Source organism: Neodiprion pinetum, chromosome 3 (assembly GCF_021155775.2).
Source record: "Neodiprion pinetum isolate iyNeoPine1 chromosome 3, iyNeoPine1.2, whole genome shotgun sequence".
Taxonomy (NCBI): domain Eukaryota; kingdom Metazoa; phylum Arthropoda; class Insecta; order Hymenoptera; family Diprionidae; genus Neodiprion; species Neodiprion pinetum.
Genome location: NC_060234.1, coordinates 4,228,398 through 4,249,912, shown reverse-complemented (window position 1 = coordinate 4,249,912; position 21,515 = coordinate 4,228,398). Strand labels below are relative to the sequence as shown.

At 43.6% G+C, this 21,515-nt stretch overlaps 1 protein-coding gene across 9 annotated transcripts in view; it reads right to left on the bottom strand.

The window, feature by feature from the left end:
• Eip93F (Ecdysone-induced protein 93F) overlaps window positions 1-21,515 on the bottom strand; it is a 113,073-nt gene that overhangs the window by 45,290 nt on the left and 46,268 nt on the right. For all 9 annotated transcript variants that reach the window (XM_046615294.2, XM_046615291.2, XM_046615299.2 and 6 more), the window contains one exon: window positions 13,346-14,291. In XM_046615294.2, coding sequence (XP_046471250.1) covers window positions 13,346-13,439 — 94 coding nt within the window. In that variant the 5' untranslated portion in view covers window positions 13,440-14,291. The remainder of the gene's footprint in view (window positions 1-13,345; window positions 14,292-21,515) is intronic.

Here is a 21,515-nt window from a genome sequence, read left to right as displayed (position 1 = left end):
AAAATGTTTGAATCGACACTTTTTGAACATTCAAAATTTATCGTGACAAATTATCAAAGCTCTAAATGCCAAAGACCGAATGCAGGTTCAAATTGCCAAAAAAAGTTACAAGAAAAAAACAACAACTCTGAATCGTCAAGTTTTCGAACATTAAACATTTTTCGGAACTAATGCTTTAAGATCCAAATGGCAAACACTGAATGTATTTTCAAATTGTCGAAAGATGAAAATTCTGAACGCTCCTAAATCCGAATCTGCGAAACCGACGAGACCGAATAATCAAAAGTTTAAATACGGACAAGACAATGAAATTGTTGAAATTACAGACGAGTCAATAATTCCGAAAAATACCAATCGGCAAAAATTTCCAAGATAAATCGACGCGATATTTAGTCCGTATATTTGGAAATTACAATCATTAAATCGATTCCAACGATTCCAAAGCTCGAATTTATACTCAGAGGTTTGACCTTTCAGATCGATTGGTTATATACCCAATAACGATTCGAATATACCCGCTAAATGGTCACAGCGAGAGCTGATGAAAGTTTGACCCATGGAGAGTGGGACACGTGGTATATTTCTTCACCAGTTTAAACTATCTTCACAAGAAGCGGGTCTCTTGGCCAACGACTTTCTTGGAGGAACAAGGCACGGAGGTTCCGGTCTCGGTAATAAGAACGTCAGATACCGAAGATCAACTAACGTGTTATAAAAAGCAAAATTACCATTGAGACAGACATTTAAAACCCAAAAAGTAAAAACTCCAAAAACGATATAAAAATTAAATAGAGACTGTTTAAAAGGAAGAAACAAAATAAATAAAGTCAAATCCAAGAGTCAAGTGCACCGATGAAAAGACAATTATTTACAATTTTAACAATATACATAATTTTGAAGAATTGACACGTGGAATGTACGAATGATGGAATGGATGAACGAACGAATCGTAAACCTAAGAACGGCTCGTGTTTTGTATACATATATATATACATATATATGAAGACAAGAATGAAAGAAATCGTGCTATTTTCGTCGTACCTTATAAACTAGGCGTGAAGTTTATTCGTAAATTAATCAAATAAATTTAATTTGATAAAGATTCTTACAACCCGTGTATCAGTCCAACCCGTAAGCGTACCCTAAGCAACTTAACGAGCGTGGCAACGTTACGAGCTTAAAACGCCGGTTGGTAAACCGTATTCGAAATAACGACCCATGCGATGATCCTTGAATAAAAACGACTTTGTATCGCGATCATGCACCGAGCGAATATTTTTGCACAAATACGTTGCGTGTAGATGTATATACGCGCGATTATCCGCGACGTAGAAATTCGATAAGCCTCTTGCTCTGATTAAATTCAGCTGTTGGTAAGTGCTTAGTCGATGGTTCAGGAGCGTCTGGAGAGTCTGGATCCGCAGGCGAGGTCATTCGGCGATGGAGAATCGAGAGGTTGACGATCGTACGTTTGACAATTGGGAATCGGCTGTAAATTTGTATTGCAAACGGTGCAGATATCCTTGTCGGACTCGGGTTTGTTCAGGCTATGGATCGTCCTTTGGAAAGCGAGCGGTGCAAATACACGGTCCATGTTATAGCGGGACGATTTATTGAATCTTGAAAATGAACCGCGCATGCGCAAAATAATTAAATCTCATTGGTCGGCGAAATCTTCCCGCGGCGATATTCTTCTCCGCGATGCAGGCCGGCCAACCTACGCAAAATGTATACGTTTGAATTTTCAAAGAGCACAAGCGTTGAATTCCGACCGTTCTTTGAAGAATCAACTTTCCGATCCGATAACGAATGATTCCCAAACCTTTCCGAGTCGCTGCCTCGATTATTTGAGATTCTAACCTCGAAAATTCGTGTCAACCACATCGCCGGCAGAAACAGTTTGACGGCTGAAAACTCGGGTTGGCCAGCCTGCGAGAACGGCCGATAAAACTCGCGCGTGCGCGGTTCATTTTCAAGTTTCAAGTGATTGCCCCGGTATACAATATGCATAATGCACGCGGTTCCGAAGTCTTTGTACTTTCAGTACCGAAGTCGATTTGCGGTCGAGTTATATGAGCTCCAAAAGAACTCCCGATAAGGAAAACTCGATTGAAACTCTCTTCGCGATTTGTCTGTCTCCGATACTATATCGCAGCGACGACCTTCCTTTGCATCCCATCTTTGTTCAAACGGTGTTTATCTCTCTCTTTTTGCCACGAATGTTGTATCAGTTCAACGACGAAGAGGAACAGAGAAAGAGAAAGTAATTGAGCAGCTGGCTTGAGAAGTCTCAGCTGGCCAATTACCCGATCAACGAATATGTCTGATATCATGTTTGTGGGTGGATTCGCAGCCTGTGCGTCCTGACAACAACGCCGAATCATATCCTGCATCCGTACTCCAACGGCGAGAAGCGGAATGTTGACTGATTCGACCAAGTTATCTCGCCACTTGCTAAATATTCAAAATTTTCATCGACGTTGTAACGATTTAATTTTCGTACCGAGTTGAAATTGACCCTGCTTGTACATCACGTGGTGTCCGATTTTAGTAAATGTACACCTTTCCTCTCGCAAACGATATCTCACTGCGAAATCATCGTCATTTCCCAATATAAATATAAATATAAGGTGTCTTTTATTATCTTTTTCTTCCCGAAGAACTCAACTTCGACAACGAATGAAATAATTTACTAATCTGAAGATTCCGTTTCACGTAATCAAATCAGAGGTGTATAAAACATCAACTACGTGAGGTATCTTTAACGATATAATAATATGGATTTATACGCTTTAACCAACATCCATTGATCTGCTCTGCTGGTAATAAAATATGAGTCAATTATTGTCAGCAAAACAATTCAAGACACTAAAACGACAAAGTTTCAACGAAACAAGTATAAATTAAAATGAGAGACTGTTTGAAAAGGAATAAAGAAAAATTCGAGAACCAATTTTAATGAAAGAAAGACGTTTTATATTCATAATTTTAATCCGTTTCACCTGTTGGTCGATAATTTATATACTTTGCGGGTGAATGATCGAATGGATTAACGAACGAATATATAACATGTTTTTCGGCTGTCGCTATAAATTTATGCAACAAAAATAAAGGAAATATTTACAATTTTCAGATTCTTTAACACGAGATCTTTTTCCAATTTATTTTTGAGATTCAAGCCTATATTTACAGTGTAAATATCCGGACAAATCCACTTTGGCTCAACTCCTGACAAATTCAAGACTTTTCATGCCCTAATCGAGATGCTGAATTGAAATTCAACCTCAAGTAACAGCCAGCGAAATGCATAACTGTAGGCGAGGCGGTATTTATAAATAAAAAGAAAATTTCACTAAACGTACGATAATGTCTCTTTGTGAAAGATCTGACTAGTAGAGCTTGCAACGCTAGTGCTGCAGTTGGTAATAATAAACTCGGTACAACCGCAAGGCGATAAGCATGCACCTAGTTTCATTTGATAATTGTCACACTCTATTGAGTCACCGTATGGTTTCAATGGGAGAAACAGAGAAAGGGAGAAAGGGAGAAAGAGAGAGAGAGAGAGAGAGGATGAGTGATAGAAGAAAATTATGCGCCGCTGCACATTTGTCGGTGCAGTGTGGTTGATGATTTTTTTTTCAGTGATATCCATCCACAGGGAATCCCGCTTATTATTCCAAAAGCCGCACAATTCCGGTCGAACTTCTGCTTATAAAAATGAACCAGCTTAACCACGTCCTCTGCAAAATCTAACGAATACGAAGCTGGATTGTGTATTACGGAGTTTATGGAACAGGCACCGCGTTTCAAACTACCGAGAATCCGTCGCACCGACTTTACGATCACTGGAAATTTTTCCAAAAAGTATCGCTTGTAATACCGTTCCAGCGACATCGGTGAACAAAGACGATGTTTAAAATACCCTCGTTACGTAACTTTCGGGGAAACTACACGCGGCGTAACTTTCCGCGTAACGGTAATTATTAATGTTAAAACGAACTGCTGCAGAGGAACAAAGTCGGTTTGAAGATGCTTAGAGAAAACCGCCGGAATAAAATTTGCACGACGATTGATACGAAATCAAATTTATTTTTCTTTGATTTTTTTTATTTTTTTTTGAAGCGTTAAGCACTGTTTAACGATTTGGAAAACCGAATTTACAGTTCCACAAGACTTCAAACGGATTCGTGACTTTGACGAATTTGACAAATTTCATTAAGGTGACGTTAGAAATATTTGCTAGCGATTTTCGCACGTCCTGAACGAAAAACTACTTGGTTGACCTTGATTTTGTGCCACTTTGGTTGCCTCGGGCTGTACCAGCGGCTGATACATTGTTACGTAATTACTCGACGCGGTTGTTTAATTGAATCAATCGAATCGGCTGATTCGAAAGGAGACTGTACAATTGTTAATTAATTATCTACAGTCCTGTAATTAGCTCGCTCGTATTACCGCGACTGCGTGGTCTATTTATACGATAAATATTTAATAATAAACTGAATCCAAACCTGTATTAAGCAAACTTTGCATTCTGTTGTAAAATATCGGTCTTTTGGACCGATAGTAGATTTGATTCTAACTAGGCGTCAGGATTTGTTTTTTTTTTTTTTTCTGTTTCTAGTAATGCAGAAATTTGAAATCGTCCATTTTCCAACAGCACCATAAATTAAAGTACTGAACAAATAAAGAGTTAGAAGAATCATAAAACACCAGTGAAAATCGTTGGTAAAGCTCTTTCGAATTACTTCATGCTTTTTCACGCAAAATTTTTCAGAGGTTCGAGATCATCGATATAGAAATTGTTTTTCAATTTCTGGATACGAGGAGGTAAAGTTATTTTTAAAAATTTCTTATCCAACAAATCGCAGAAGCTTCATTCTCCCTTTTGCGATCGCGTTTAAAATTTCGTTCACAGACAAAACTTTTGCTATCAAGATCGTATAATTCCGTACAATTTTGCTAACGAACCGAAATTGACATTTCTCTAATTTGAATGCGAACAAGTTGAACTCGAAAAAAAATTTTGACAAGCCAATTCATTAGGTTGACGTTTTGTTTCCGAACCAGCAATTTTATTTACACGTGAAAAAAGAAACTAAAAATAAAATTATTCCGGTTAAAAAAAAATTGACAAAATCTGTTGTTATCAAAAACTGAATAAAAAAAAGAAGAAAAAAAGGAATGATCGGAATTTCGGATCAACCCTGCTTTGAATTCAAAGCCAACCCTCCCGGTACTTCGAACGCCCTGCAGGGTGGCCACGTCTGCTCCTTCAGGACACCGGCGAGACGTGGGTAATGATCAGCGTGTCCCTCTCGCAGCCGATGAAGAAGACGGGAAGGAACACAAAGAGCCACCTCTCACCCTGTAGGGTGTACAGGTGGTTGCACGGATGCGCGTCGCGACGCCGCGCATATCAGGCCTACCTCAACACCAGAAACGAGACGGCCGACGTCACTTCGTGCATAAGGACCTAGTGCCGGATCAGCAAACATTTTTCGAACCGATGTTTTCGCCTTTTCGTCCATTTTTCTTCTTTTTTCATTTTTTTTTTTTTTTTATTTCATTCACCCGAGCTTCAACATCTTGACGACTTTCGTTCGAGTTTTCAGTAATTGGGAAACAGAGAATGAAATTCGATTGAATGATTGGTAGACTTTGCTCCTGAAGTGAATAAAAAATGTTTTTTGAAGAGACAAATTCGGTCTTTTGCTGATTGGAATTGGGAGAGGAAGAGGTTTATTTGTGGTATTGGAAAAACAAGTTTGGATAGGTTTTTTTATGATCGAAAGACAAGTACTCTTTCTGTTACATGGTGTTTGTTGGAAAGAAAAATCGTCAATTTCAGCCTTGCTAAAAAACGTGACGACCAGACGCCGAGTTGCTCAGCGAGAGATAACGCATTGCACAAAAGTATTGTGATGTGTTTATCTTCTCTCTTCTTCCTTTTGCCAGTATTTTGATAAGAAACGCGTATCAAGTACTCGAATGATCTCAGAGTATCACACAAGTAAGAATTCTGTACTTCGTGTGCAATTGCAAAAAGTTGAGATTCCAAAATTTTCACTTCAGCGAAATTTCGATCGATCAATCCGTACAACGATTCCCATTTGATTTAATAATTCGATACAAAAGTTCGGTTAAGAAATGTATTAGAAGGTGAAAAATAAACCTGAATATTTGAAACCAAAGCTGTGCGAAATTACGAAAATCTGATGGTACTGTCACGCTGTAGGAGAGTGGGATAAAATTGAAACAAGTGCATGGAGTTGGGCAGGGTGAGAGATTTGTTCGATCAATCCCCGGCTCGTTTATCGTATTCACTAAATTAACAACAATCGGAGTTTAAAGAGCGTTGAAAATAATTTCAACGGGCTGCAGGGAATCAATTTTCAGGATAACAGAATGCGTGAACGGATTTTACGGATAAAATTGACTCCCCTTCCACCGTAGGATTTTTTTCCACCTGTATGGATGTGTGCACAGTACGTGCGGCAAACAATCGAGCATCGAATCATCAAACCGGCATTGACTCGTATGAAAATTCAATTTCCATTACGGCGACGGATATACACCGAAAATTGTCCAATCGTGTGATGTTCGCATCGCGAACGGTATAAATCCATTTCACAAAATACTGCGCAACAACGAAACGACTGCTAATATTTCACGATATTTTCATCATCGCGTGACTTCCTCGTCAGAGGAAGAAATAAAAAAAAAAACAAACTATCCCTAAGATCCGGTCAAGCTGGTACAAAAATTTCTTTTACTCGAGTACTTGGTTTGTACCAAAACCGGGAATACAGTGCAAACAATCACTGTTCTGTACCGGATATAAGTAGAATTAAAAACGAACAATAATTCCGAAAGTGTCGGTAAGATGTCGAGCTCGTTGTTGCGCTGTCAAAATTAACGATTATTTACAATGGTGAATCGGGAACGGTTCGAGACCATTTTCACAAATGGATGATAGGTATTTTATTTGACGGTAAACGAAAGCGTGCAGGACGGTGAACGCTGGTGGAACAAAGTGGCTTTCAAACGGTGCCCGGTGCCTAGATGCGCTTTAATCGATACCAAGGGTGACGACGACACGACGCCGCAAAGACCTCGAATGCAGGCTGTACAGCGTGCAAAATGCTTTAGTTCAAAATTCGTGACGTTCGTGAGGAAAGAGACCAGAGACGATGTCACGAATCGGGGCTAAAACCAAAACTGAGAGAGTACTGCAGTCAGAAGTGGTGGAAGCGAAATGTTTCGTTTGGTTTCGTTGAGACAACGCACAACTTTTCCATGCTACGTTGTGTGTATGTCGTATGTATATACATATATATCCAAGTCAGAGAGAAAGAGAGAGAGAGGAACGTGTAGCACACGCTCCGATTCTACACAGTGCACATAGTAGCCTTGGGTCGAATAGTTTCGAGAGAGATGGATGCTGCAAACTTCAATGGGGATTCGCACCGTTTGAGGGATACGATTATCGGATCCGATTATTCCGGAAGTGAATACACTTATAGGCACACAAGGAGAGCTTATTTACTGCCTGAACGGAGTTTCTGCATTGAGAAAAATTTTGAGGTGAGCATCCCGCTGTAACCGAATGTGTTCACTCGTTGGTTAAGTTTCTTTCGGATGGTTTATCTTTTAACGATTATCATGACAATTGGATTTGACTGAAATTTTAGCTGAATCTTCATTTCAATACTTTCGCAGGATCAAAATCCAACTTTAATTTTATTCGAACTTATTCGCACGTATTCCCGTTAAAAATTTCTCTGCGTCATCTGATGGTCGAATGAATTAGGTGACGATGATTTCAATGTTTTTCAGCATCACATAAGCGCATGTCGGATAAAAACACGTATTGTCGGACACACAGGTACTTTTATACATATATCTCGTATATATATATATACATGTGTGAGGTACTGATTGGCAATAACTCGCGATACTATATTTAGGCGTCGTTTGCATAACCGTGTCAATTACTCGGTTTGTTTGCCTCATGATTTATCGCACGTGCAGCAGCAGTAGCTATGACAGTGATGCCAAATGAAAATGATGACGATGATGATGATGATGATGTGAAACGAAACCGTATTTCGAACAAATTTTCAACGATCGTCACTGCGATTAAAAAAAAAAAAAAAAAAAAAACAAACAGAAAAAAAAAATGTAACATCACAGTTCTGACCGGAATGATTGAACATGCGTATCGTAATTTGATCTAGAATAGAAATAACACTCGACACTGATGACGACTCGATTAATCAATGAACCGTATTTCCCGCAAGCTTTCGACAAATAACCGAACAAAATGATCGCTACACACGAATAACATCTTGTTGAGAATCGAATCTCTTGTTTAATAAAAAAAGAATTTCAATCTTTTGCCTTGGTAAATGATTTGAAAATAAATTAACGATACATTACGTTTATAAAACGCAGGAAATCTTCTCGAATCACATCACAAGCAATGAATATAACGATTATAATTTATTCACGCGGTTTGAATACCGACGATAATACGTACGCGAAATGAAAAAAACGTTGAAGAACAATCAATGAAAAAAAAAAAAAAAAAAAACAAATTAAACAAACAATCAGAAAATAACATCCTCTACCGACGACGGATACGATGGTAAACCAACGCGTCCGTTCCTGATGAGACATTACAACAAAGGGTGGCGATGAACGCCTCTATTTATATTATATATTTTTACGCCTCTCGGATACTTGATGGTGCAACCCGTTAAATATGACATATATCTTTAGTTTAGACGGCGTGCTTGATTATATGGACTTTGGACGATTTGTGCTTAATCTCAAGCCTGGAGGAAAATGGAGGACAAGAACGAACAACATGTGTGTATGTATAACACATACTGAGGTTTGAGGTTAAGCATATAGTCTAAAGTCACCCAGCAAGTAACGTGTTGGATCTTTGCGTGTAACACACATCCAAACCCAAAGTCCGTTACATGTTATACGTTGTATGTACGTGTGTGTGTGTATCCCTCATGCATATGTATAGAGATGAAGAACCCACCACATAGCCATGGCCGCCACCGGTTCCGTACAACTTGTTGATATTATCCTTACTCTCTCTCTCTCTCTCTCTCTCTCTTTCTCTCTCTCTCTTTCTCTCTCTCTCCTTCACTCACAAATATATACCGAAGGATTTCACTAAAACATCTTTGTACACGGACACAGGCCTTTTATTTTATTTTTATTTTCTTTCCTTAAAACTTATCAAATTCGGAATGGTATTTTCCAAGATAAGGTACGCGGCTGAAAACCACAGCCAAAAAAACACTTCCGCTTTCCGTACTTGACATGCGATATAGTGAACGCGTTAAAGGCGGACTCGAATTTTTCGTAGAAAAAAAGTAACTTTCTTACTTTAAACGCGAATCGAAAATAGTTCAGGCGTCGAATCACAGCACCGATCACAACCTGCGCTAATTTCACCCCCTAAGGCATTCAGGATTATTGAAAATATGAAATATTTCTCGCAGATTTCTATTAGAAGTAACGTTTTACGGAAGAAGATCGATTGCCGTACGATATGGATTGAGACACGTTCGAATCTGTCGATTCGTATTTTGTGAAGAAAAAAACAAAGAAAAATGTTCAAAAACGCGAAATAGCCGCTCGAACTTCACTTGTTACGATTTTCAACGCACGCACTGTGATTAAAGAGAATATAAATTATACAAGTGGAATTATTCTCGTCGTCCCGACGTAGCGGTAGCAGCAGCTCTCTTCGTGAAATGTTGTTCACCGATGCGTCGAGTCTGTCTACTGCACCGAGATGCACCAGCTGCAGGGGTTTTTAGGAAACGATTTTCGAGCCGTTGCATCGGGAAGTAAGAAAAGAAAGAAAGAAAGAAAAAAACCCCAACCCCCCAATAATAATAACAACAATAATAATAATAATAATAATAGTTCAGAGGAAGAGTGAGAGGAAGAGGGAAAAAGCTGCGTTAAAAGGGGAAAGAAAGAGGAAGAGGAGCCGTCATTTTCGTCAATTTACCCCCCGCGTAGCGTTCCTCCCCATCGTCGACACCCCCGCCCTTCTTCGTCTTCTCCTTTCGCCCCTCGAGCCGAAGCGAGGTCAATCGACAAAGCTGATAAGGGGGCGGCAGGGACGCCAAAGACGTCCCCTCTCCTCGGCCACTTTGCACTCGGCGTCGCCACCCCTTGTCCCCCACTCTCCGACGCTATCACGGTATTGTTTCATTACGCATTTTAACCCCCCCACCCCTGTTCCACCACTCCATCCTTAAATCCCTCCCGACATCCCCGCTGTTCGACGAAGAAACGCGAAGTTTTACGAATTTTTATTGTTGCACTTGTAACGTTCGCCATCCTTCGAAGATTCGTATCGGCGGAAGTTTTTCTTTTTTTTTTTTTTTTTGTCTTTCCTCTTTCAACTTACAACGACGTTTTTTCGAACTCGCGGATGTGTATTTTATTCATTTCATTTAACATTAACGAGTACGCTTGTTTAGCAAATTTATTAATTTCAACAATTTCATGACTCGAATCGGTGTTGAATATTCTTATCAATGGTAAACCAGCTATATGTTTATCGTAAAAATGAAAAGTGAAACGACGGGAGAAATCAAGTTGTGGATGAAACACAATCTAAAGAGCGCGGATCGTTGATTTGATTGTTCGAAACAAAAAAAAAAAAAAAAAAACCAAAAGACAAAATAGATCCCCACTGTTGGATGAAACATCTACAATATAAAAGTTTATCAATATATTCCTCTCAGTTACCTACCGACCAGGGAAACGCTCGTTAAAAATTACGTTTGCGGAACAACTGAACAAGGTTGTTACGTCGAGTCATCGTAGTGAAAAATTTGTGTCAGACCAGCAGATCATGAATCGTGGATTTTGGATTTTGTGGCCGATGCACCGGGATCCGTGAATCACAGATATTTAAAGGCACGGATGGCCTTCACTCACTCACTCACTCACTCACTCACTCGAACCAGAGCTTTCAGAAATATTGAAATGAAGGAACGACGATGCGTGAGAATAACGACGATGCAAAAATTGTCGAACAAAACGAAATGGAGACATGGCACGCGTCCGGCACACACGGACACACACGCACATGGCTGCGTTCAACTTGTGATAAAAAAAAAAAAAAAAAAAAACAAAATACAAAAACACACACACACACACACGCGCACGCACGCACGTACACGTGTGACGCAAAGACACGCAGGGCAGACGACGTACAATCACAGGCACGCGGAAAGGGTACGCGCGTTGCAAGCATGTATGGATCGAAAGGGAACCCGGTAGAGAGTGTAACAGAATATAAGAGAGGTGAGAACCTTTCGGGCGGCGGCTGGGACGGCTGGTTGTCTGTGGTCAAGGCGCGCAGCCCGTGCAGTACTCCGCGCTCTCCTGACGCCCGTCGCGACGCCGGCGTCGCAACGACGCGCTCCGAGAGGAGGACGACGGGCGGCGAAGGAATACGGCGAGGGGGGCAGGAGGGGAGGGGAGGGCATTGCATTTTCCCCTCCGAGAGCCGCCTACCTCCCCCTCCCGCCCCCCTCGTCTTCGTTCTCCTCCTCCTCCTCCTCCTCCTCCTCCTCCTCATCCTCGTCCTCCTCCTTCTCCGTAGTTTGCACTCCTCTCGCTGCACCGCGCGCACATTATTATAATGTTTACTTTGTTCCCCGACGCGAAATTTCAAAGCTCCGCAATTTTTTTTTTTTTTTTTTTACCACGAGCTTTTTGTTGTTCTTTTTCTTTTTCTGTTTTTTTTTTTTGGTTTTTTTTTAGTTTTCATTCGGTTTCGGCACGATTGAGAAAAAATTAGTGTTACAGAATTTTTCTGAATATTCGAATTTCTTGGATCGACATTATGTATACATTCACGAGATGATGCGCTCAGTATTCTTTGCAATCGCGTATAGGTACAAATCAAAATTCATTGTAAGTACTATGGTTGTAAGGTATAATATTTGAACGTGATAATCATAATCCTCACCGCTTAATTGATACTGCTCAATTAACTTCATGGCGAATAATAATAAATCTCGTGTTAATTTTAGTACATGTAGATATATATATATATTCGTAACTGAGAGAAACTGATCACTAAAAAAACAAAAAATTGAACTCACACGGAAACACGATACGACCATAACCGTCACCGGTTAAGTTTGAACTAATTGTGTGTGGCTGGTAATTATAAATTTTGTTTTTCTGAGAGGAAGTTGGGAAAAAGAGAGAGCGAGAGAGAGAGAGAGAGAGAGAGAAAGATAGAGAGACAGAACGTGGGATAGGAAGAAAGTAAGCAGGAAACCGCATCGACCCAGATAAAAGGAAAGCCCAGGTTTATCTATGGCTTGGACCGCCAAAAATATAAAATCGCAAACAAGGCGACACAGCTGGGCAACGCTATCGCGCAACGGTTCCTAGATACGCGTCGCCGTCGCTGCGACGCGGATGTGACCAGCGATCCAGTTGATAATGAAGGGGAATCCTGGGAGCGCGATACGGCCGGGATACCGACACTGTCATTCTATCCTCGGCCAAGATTCCGCTGCCGCGTTTTGAATCGCAACAGGTCGCGAGAGAGAGAGAGAGAGAGAGAGAGAGAGAGAGAGAGAGAAAGAGAGAGAGCGAGGGAGAGAGAGAGAGAGAGAAAGAGAGACAGAGAGAAAGAGAGAAAGAGAGGAAGAGAGACACTGAGAAGGGGTGACGAAGGGGGGCGCGCAACTCACGCGCGCACCGTGATCGGGGAGGGCATTCCGCGTGCAGCGTGCGCGGTTAAAAGCTCGTTCTCTCCGCGCGACGTAAGCCGACGTTTCTCCCGAAGTCCATTGCGCGAATCTAAAGCTCAACCACGGCTACCAAAGACGTTCGACAAAATCTGGGGGGGAGAAACACCGTAACCGAGAACGGTTCCGCGAACCTCTTAGTGCCAGAAGTTCGGGGAAAACGGGGAGAACCACGGATGGGAAAAGGGTACGGGAAAGGGGGTGAGGAGGAAGTGGGTGGGGGGGAGGGGAGGGGAGGGGAGAGCAGACGTTAGCGAGGTGCGCACAAGATGCATTCTCTCTTGCTCCCGGAGCTGCGCGCACACATGCAATGGCAATGAGAAACGGTACGTAAAGAGTCAGATGTGTCGAACGAGTTATCTTGTCTTTTTGAGTTTTTTTTTTTGGTTTCTTTTTTTTTATAGTAGCAGACACTGTTGTTCTTTGTTGATCGTTGTTTGTTTGTTTTTGTTTTTTTTTTTTCAATTTTTTTATTTATCCTCGAAACTCTCGTAATTCGTTGTTAAAATAATGCGACTACTCACCAACTACGTAAACCATATTCTTCGTCCATCGCAGTAGCTCACGTCGAATGTGTCGCCGTTCCTGTATGCAACGGGCATAGGAGCAATCCGCCATTTTTGAAATCACATCTTAGGATGTGTGTGTGTTTCCCGTTCGCGTTTTGTACCTCCGAACAGCGAACCTACGACCGCCGCGACACCACCACCACAACCAAGACGACGAACGTTGGATAGAGCGCGCGAAGACCTTCGTCGGGAACGTGTGATATCCCCTCGGATGTGTATGCGTTGGGTGAGGGGAAATGCACCGGGTATATAACCGCTGCTCCTGGGGGTGTTCTTCTCCCGCTACTGCCGCACGGCTGCCTCCCGTGGTGGGGATGAGAGCTTGGTGGTGTCCCGGTGTGTATGCTCTCGTGACGTCACGCGTGACGTATACCTTGTCCTCCGTAAAGCGGTGGGGATGGAACTCGGTGCAACGGCGTCGTCGAACGTCTGGGGGAATATAGGAAGTAAGGAGGGGGAAAACTGAGACTGGTGCGAGAGGGAATCTGACAAGGTGGGGAAAGCGTCCGCGAAGGAGAGAGAGACACTACCCGACGGAAATGTGGTAGTGGGAGTTTTTGAGGAGATTTTTCGGGCTTCCGGTGGGGATGATGGTAAAACGACGCTCTAAGAATAACGTTCGCTGTGCTTCTTTCCCTCCGTCTTCCTGCACACGTTTAATGTCCTATCTTCTCGCGTACTGGTTCATCTAGCATCGGCTCCATGAATACCGAGAGATATATGGATAGATGGATAGATGGATGGATGGATAGAGAATTTTCCTCGATTCTCTCAACGTGCTAGTACTATGTTTCTCCTCTCTAATATCCCCCTTTCGTATTATCCTTCCTGTACTTTATATTATCTTCTTCCAACCTCGACTCTAGACTGGCTTGATAATAATTTCCAACGTAGCACATACCTGAAATCAAATAAAATAAACAACACACGTTTAGAACAAAGCATGTTGATCTCCACTCTCTGTAAGATATGCAAAAATGTTAATCACGGACGCGTGTATTCCACGCTTTTATAAACGAGCCAATCTTGCATCCAATCGCAAGGTGACATCGGGACAATTTAGAAACGCGTACCGTCCCGACAACGTTCAACACAATATTTCAGATAATGGCAACTTTGTAAGTCTAGCTCTGAGTGCAAATGCAGCAAGTGGGAGGCGACGAGACGCGGGAGACGTGAATCGAGGAAGGGATGCAGGTCCATCCCTCGCCCACCGTCGAAGAATGTAACCACCACCGCCCCACCCTGTCCAAAAGTTCGACTAGGGGCTTGGTTTTTCTTAAAATGAAACATTGCTGTAAGAAGGCGGAAGGAGGATGTGCGGGGGTGGTGGGGTGGCGGGGAGGGGGGATGGAGGAAACGGGCAACGAGGAAGCTAGTGCCGTGGTGGCGGGGTAACCAACGACGGAAGACGGAGAGAGGGAAGAAGTCCGACTGTGGGGTAGGGGTTGAAAACTGGTGGCGGAGGCGACGCGACGCAACGCGCTCCTCGTGCAGCCTCGTCTAGGGCGCGGAGTCGTCGTGGTGACGGTGCATGGTGAGGTTCGTTCTGCAGGGGCGGAGGTGGTAGGACCGGTGGAAGGGTGGAAGGGGGAGGGTGGGGGGGGGGGGGACCGAGTCTCGCGGGCAGAGAGCGCCTAATATGCAACAAGAGAAAAAGAATTACCGATCAATAGAGTAGTAGCTGGTAACCATCCTTTCATCCTAGGTTGCCACGCTCCTCTACCTCCTCCCCCACTCCTTCTCTCGCTGCATCCGCCACTCTCTCTCTCTCTCTCTCTCCCTCTCTCTCTCTCTCTCACGTTCTGTTTCGCTCCTCAGTCTTCGAATCTCCTGCCACCCCCCACCCCCTGCAACCCCCACGGCTCATCCCAATTTCCTTCTTTATCTATCCACCTAGCGGCTATCCTTAGCCTCCAGGATAACACCGCCCCTCCACCCTACCTTTCCCCCCATCGAACCCCCGTTTATCGCTCGACGCTGTCAGGGTGCGTCAGCTTCGGCGCGTCAAAGATGCACCTGTCCTGCTGGGTTTTTGAGGGTTTGATTTCGACTAGATTGAACAGGTTTCGATGGATGGATGGGAATATATATATTATATATATATATGTACAACGTGAGGGGACCGCGTACAAATGCACGTAATTTGGACGATGGAGAAAACTATTGTCCTGCGTTCCGTCGTCACTCGCGATGCATGCATTTTGCGTGGGATATCGTGTGACCCGTTGTATATATTTTTCACCTTTTTTTGCCTCAGCAGCAGCAGTGGATAACACGCGAAGAATTTTTATACTATATACGTATACACGCAGGCACCGTATTTTCTCATAACATAGACGGCGAGTGTACACCACACCACCTGGACGAGTATCATGCGTGAAAAGACGGGACCTAGACACGCAAACCTTATAGGTGGATGGCTATAAATTTAAGCGGACTAGTTTCCTGGTTATTTCTAACAAATGGGAAAAGTATGGACTCGACCGATTCGCAATTGGCATTAACGAAGACGGTTTCTTGGACCTGATAGTCACGAGGACAATCATTCGCAGCCATCAGTCGTCACCGATTGATGTCGAGGGTCGGGTACTCGAAAGTGAACAAGTCACTACTTGTCATCGTGCATTGAATTCCGATCATTTATTGATTCGTGATCATGATCTGCAATGAATTGGCAAAAGAATTTTATAAATCCCAAGCCTTCGTTGATATTGCTTTGCTCTCTGGTACTTCGCTTTACCAAAAAACTTCCCCGTGGACTAAATTACACCAGGATCAAATCCGGTCAGCCAATTATACAATAATCCATATATTTTTGCACCAAAAACAAGCAGTCTAAGATGGAATGTAAAAAATCTAGATCAAGAATCATTGAATGAATTTCAACAGTTCGGCACTCGGCAATGGTCAATCCGAAAACCTACGTCCCTCATACCCAGACCGGGCATGGATATGCAAATTGGAGATGAACCCAGGTGCGAGCGGAGATAACGCAATCCGGAAATCCGGAGTGCACGGGGGTGGAGAATTTGGAAAAGAGAGTACGAATTGGTATGAGCTCTTTGAGCGAGGAACCCGACCGTAGTAACCATGGGTGCATCGGGACGATGGCGTCGATGGGGTGGTGCCAGCGGTAGGTGCCAAGGTACATCGTGAATCGAAGGTGCGGGTGTTGGGAGGGGGCGGTAAGAGCAAAGGAAGGGAGGGGGAAGTCGGGGGTTGGAAAAGCGCGCCCCGCGTTTCCGCGCGGCGCTTTTTCCCTCGGTAAGCTTGCAAGCAACGCTAGAGGTAGAGTGGAGTAGTAAGGGTGCGTCAGATTCGGTTACTTAGCCTCTCCTCCCCCGGCGATGCAGGCTGGATGCTCGGGGCGTCTTTTCTTTTTTAATTCTCTGTTCTTTTTTTTTCTCGTTTTTTCGCGAAACTCTTTTTGTCCGCTGTTATTTTTTTCTATTTCCTTCGCCCCACCATCCACCCCCATCTTTTAACTCCTTATATATTTTTTCCCTCCTTTCCTTTTTTAACGAAGGATCCGCTCAATACCTCGCCTGTCATAACCTTCTCCCCTCCAAGTGCAACGCTCCTACTATTCCAGCTAGGTTGGTACGCGCGCCACCCTCCGCGTATATCTATACCCCGCTGCGCGCCCCTGGAGCTTTTTTCGCCCCCTCCCAACCTTCCCTTTCCTCCTTCCCTTCCGCCAGTTTTTAATGTTTCGTTCGACGTTTCCGCTCACCCGGTGGCTCCAAGGGCCGCGGCGAAGGGGGGAAAAAAGCTCACGCTCGTCGAGGGAGGGGGAAGGGCTGGTTTTGTCGTTACTTTGTTTTACGGGCAGCTCCGCGACGCGAGCTTTTCTCTCTACCCTTCCATCGTTGTTTCGCCACTCTATAGGTGTGCACCAAGGGTACCGTATACTTCCACCTCTTTCGCTGCACCCATGCGACCTGCAGCCCAGCCCGAAACGCCCTTTCTTCAGAAAAATCGATCAAATTGAGAAAAATCTGTAGAATTATCACCATCGTCGAGAAATACTTTTTTGCAATGATTCAGACGGTCGATCATAATACACTTACAATTGAACTTGACACGGAAATAAATTTTTAATAGTTGAACATACAACAGTGCGGACATGCCAAAATTTCCATAACGCAAATATATACGATATGCGTGACGTGTTGCGAAGGTCACGCATACACAACGCTACCGTGTATCAACAAGCTTGCCAAATATTGTGACATGACTGACGATGCAAGTTTTATAGTTACGTATAGGTTTTCTACATGCTGATTTATGATTTTCCGGTGAATTTTAACGTGTCAATGAATGGTGGAGAAAAAAAAAAAAAAAAAAATGTCAAAGTGGCATTGATCCGCCTTTGCCATAACGTGGGTCCAATCGACCGTAAATTAGAGAGAGAGAGAGAGAGAGAGAGAGAGAGAGAGAGAGAGAGAGAGAGAGAGAGAGAGAGAGAGAGAGAGAGAGAGAGAGAAGAATTGGTTTATAAAGACAGGATGTACACATTGTAACGTGGCAGTCAGAAGGTCCCGGTGCATGGCCAACCGAAACGGAATTTGATCTTGGAATCAGAGGTGAAAATTGCGAACAGCTGTGCAGTGATGAAAGGAGTCGCGCATACGGCTCGTGCCTCCGTTTACAGAGAGCGTACAACCGCGTCTCTACCTATATCGGGGCGCTTCACCGACATGGAATAGTGCCAACAGGTTCAAGCCGACCTCACGACTCTCTGAGAGCATAAGCTACAAGTAGCTCTGCAGACGCGGGTGCGGGCTGCGGGGGCGTCGCGGCGGCGGCGTCGCTAGGAGAGTTGGCGTAACACTGACATCAACCGGCGGTGGGTCAACCGCCACGGCTAGGCTACGCTAGGCTAGACTAGTCTTGGCAAAGCTCAGCGGAGAGGTGGGCAGGCTCAGGGTACATAGGCTGATCGCAGTCTAGAGATATGCGCGATCAGAGGAGGGGGAAAAGCGGCGTTTCACCTCTCTCCGTCACGGTTCAGTGGCGGGTACTAGAAAACCCCGATGCCTTGTGGAAAATGGTGGTGATAGTGATTGACAAAAGTTAACACGTCAGTTTGGTACTAGAATATTACCGACGGTGTTTCTTACGGTGGAAAAGATGAGGGAATAGGATGCGAATCGGAGAAACTTGGACGACGAGAAAATGAGCAATGATGAAAACCCGGACGAGGTCGTTACATCGGTCGTCGATTTCGACGGTTTCGAATGATCCATCGATATCGAATGGATTTTAGTACCGGTTTCTGTAACTTTATCGTGTCTGCGTAAGCATGTGTGTAATAGTTTCGAATGTTGGAAAGTTACGGTAGATCTTCCGACGTCGTGGAACCCATTACAACAGTCACTGAAGGTGAAACCTCGAAGAGAAAATAGCATTAAGATGTGATTTCGAGTGATGCCCGTTTGTTCATTCAAAGTCGTAGAAAAGTAATTCGAAATCACGGCAAGGATTCGTTTAGCAGCACGGAATTGATTTGGATTTAGGAAACCGTTTAAGCTCCTGGACTCTTCGAGTCAGACTCTGCGACCTACGGGCTTGATCAAAGAACGATGAAACTCAGAGAATTAGCCAAAACTCACGAGAGCTATAAATGAGCAGCGGTGCATTGGAGGTGGAATTATTTCCGCGCATGCAGGCCTTTCAATTTCGAGGGTTGCCAAGGGAGGATGCTAATCGTTGAAATCCGGGATAAACGCTCGAAATTCCCGCGCTTCCCGCAATGACGACGAGGCGTCGAGCCGGGATAGAAGCAACAGTTCGCTTTCCCTCCCACTCCTCCCACCCTCCTCATCCTTCTCCCGTTTTCCTATCCTCCTCCTCCTCCTCCTCCTCCAACCCCCCGTTTTCACCCTCCGCCTCCCTCACCCTCTTGCGTTTCCGCCTACCGGTCCTGAAAGCGCCACCACCTCTGCCAAAGCGAAGCGGTCCATCCTGCAGCACCGATAGTGGCGAACCCGCGGAACGTTTCCCAGAGATACACTTTATTCCGGTTGTTTTTACCCTCCCGAATTCAGATGCCTGTTTATCCGCCTCCGCTGTCACTCGAGTTTTTTATTTTTTTTTTTTTTGTTTTTTTTTATTTTACTTTCTCATCTTCCACTCGGCACTCCAGCCAGATATATTTTTCCTATTCCATAACGCTCTATTGTTCATTTGCCGCTTTCACGCCTCCTGTACTTATATCTACCTATAAAACGCCTCGACGCTTATACGCCACCGTAAAGGGGATGGACTCCGATATGTTCCAAGGCTGGTTTAAATACACCGCCTTATTATGCGGTTCACGGTAATCTCCGGAATATCTTTATGACTTCCAGGATATTGATGTTCTGGGTATCGGAATATCTGCCCATCAATTTATCAGGGATTCTCGCATCCGACATTCGTGGTCAGTTCAAACGACGTTTAATACAACGTTTCAGAAACGGCTTTACACCAATCGATCGTCACGTCCAAAGCTGACCCAATGCCGTCTTGACCATGGAAACTGACCAACGAACAATGAAATCCTCAGATTGTCTTCAGTTTTGTATTACATGCATCGGTTATCCAGAAACCGTATGGACGAAATTTTCATGCGAGGATGCAAATTACTCTTGAAGACCTCGAGGACTTGGAATCGCTCGCACACGTCGAAGACCATGAATTCCGGTTGTTTCAACCTGAAGCCTTTTCAACGATACGAAATGAAACACCGACATCGCGCTTTTGTCGAATCGTTTGGTAAAAGTTTGTCAAGAAAATTCTAAGCAAAAAAGTACCGCCAGTTTTTACATAAATAAAAATGGTATTTTATCAAGAATATGGAGGCTGGGATTATTTTCACCCCGGTCCATCGTTTCATCGGCATATAAGCTGTACAGCGAGTTGGAGACCCCTGTGAATTTTTTACTCACATGCAGCATGGCGAGTAGGTATAAGGGTGATCATGGTAGCGGATGATTTTGACTGGGGGAGAATCGAGGGCTGCTGCTGATGTTTAGGGGGAGAGTTTTCTGACCACTCCTACGAAGGGGTGTAGTTGGACCTTCATTTTGAAACGCGAATAGCTTATATGGTGTTATTCAGTAGTTGGCTTTCATTTTCACCCTTAAAATTCCGCCATCAATCTGTTAATTGAACCGGCAGCGGACAACCGGATGATGAAAAATCTTTGACGCAGACGTTGAAAAGAGATGTTTGATAGCTCAAATTCAGGATAACTGAATTCGTGAATTATACAAAAATCGAAAGTATATCACTGCAACGAAAAAAAAAAAAAAAATGTAAAGTGGTGTAAAGTTTGCGTCGGCGATACGGACGGAGATAATAATCACGTCTGATAATCGCTCGCAGCATTATTCGTGCTGAACAATCTTCCCATGTGCGAGAGTTAGCGAAAGAGAGAAAGAAGAAAGTAAAGAAAGATACAAATAAAGAAAAAAGAGTAGCGTAAAAAAAGGAAACACGTGCGTATATTCAACGTAGTGTGAATTCCTAATTAAATTCTTAATTAACGGAGACACTGCAACGAAATATTAATAACACCCCGTTTTTCCCACCCTTATACTAAAACCACCCCCCCACTCCATCCTCGGTTGTTACTCTCTCTCTCTCTCTCTCTCTCTTTCTCTCCCTTACTAGTGTGTTAAAGTCAAAACTTTCTCAACCGAGAAAGAGCTGAAAGAGAGGAACAAAAAAAAAAATTAAGACTAACAGAACCGAGCCAGCTGGTGAGAAACTAAAAATTGAAATGAAATAACGAAACCCCGCAACATCAGCGAAGGGTGCGAGAGAAATCGCTTCAAAGAATCCATCAAATTAAAAACGCAATTATAAAAAAGCGCTCGTTCTCTTTGTCAAAAAGTGTGCAGAGGTGAGGGTGGGTGCCCGTTTTTTTTTTTTTTCAACCCTTACATGTCGCCTCCTCCCTTTCCTTTTCCGTCCCTGAATTCTACCCTTCGTCGTCCCTCGGAAGCTGGCTCTTGTTCTCTCACTTTCTCGCGTTAGCCGCGTGCACGCGTGTAACGTGTGACATTGCACGCGTGTGCTGCACGGACAGGGTGCAGATTTCAGTTCTCACCGAGTGTCGGGTGCAGCGCGACGC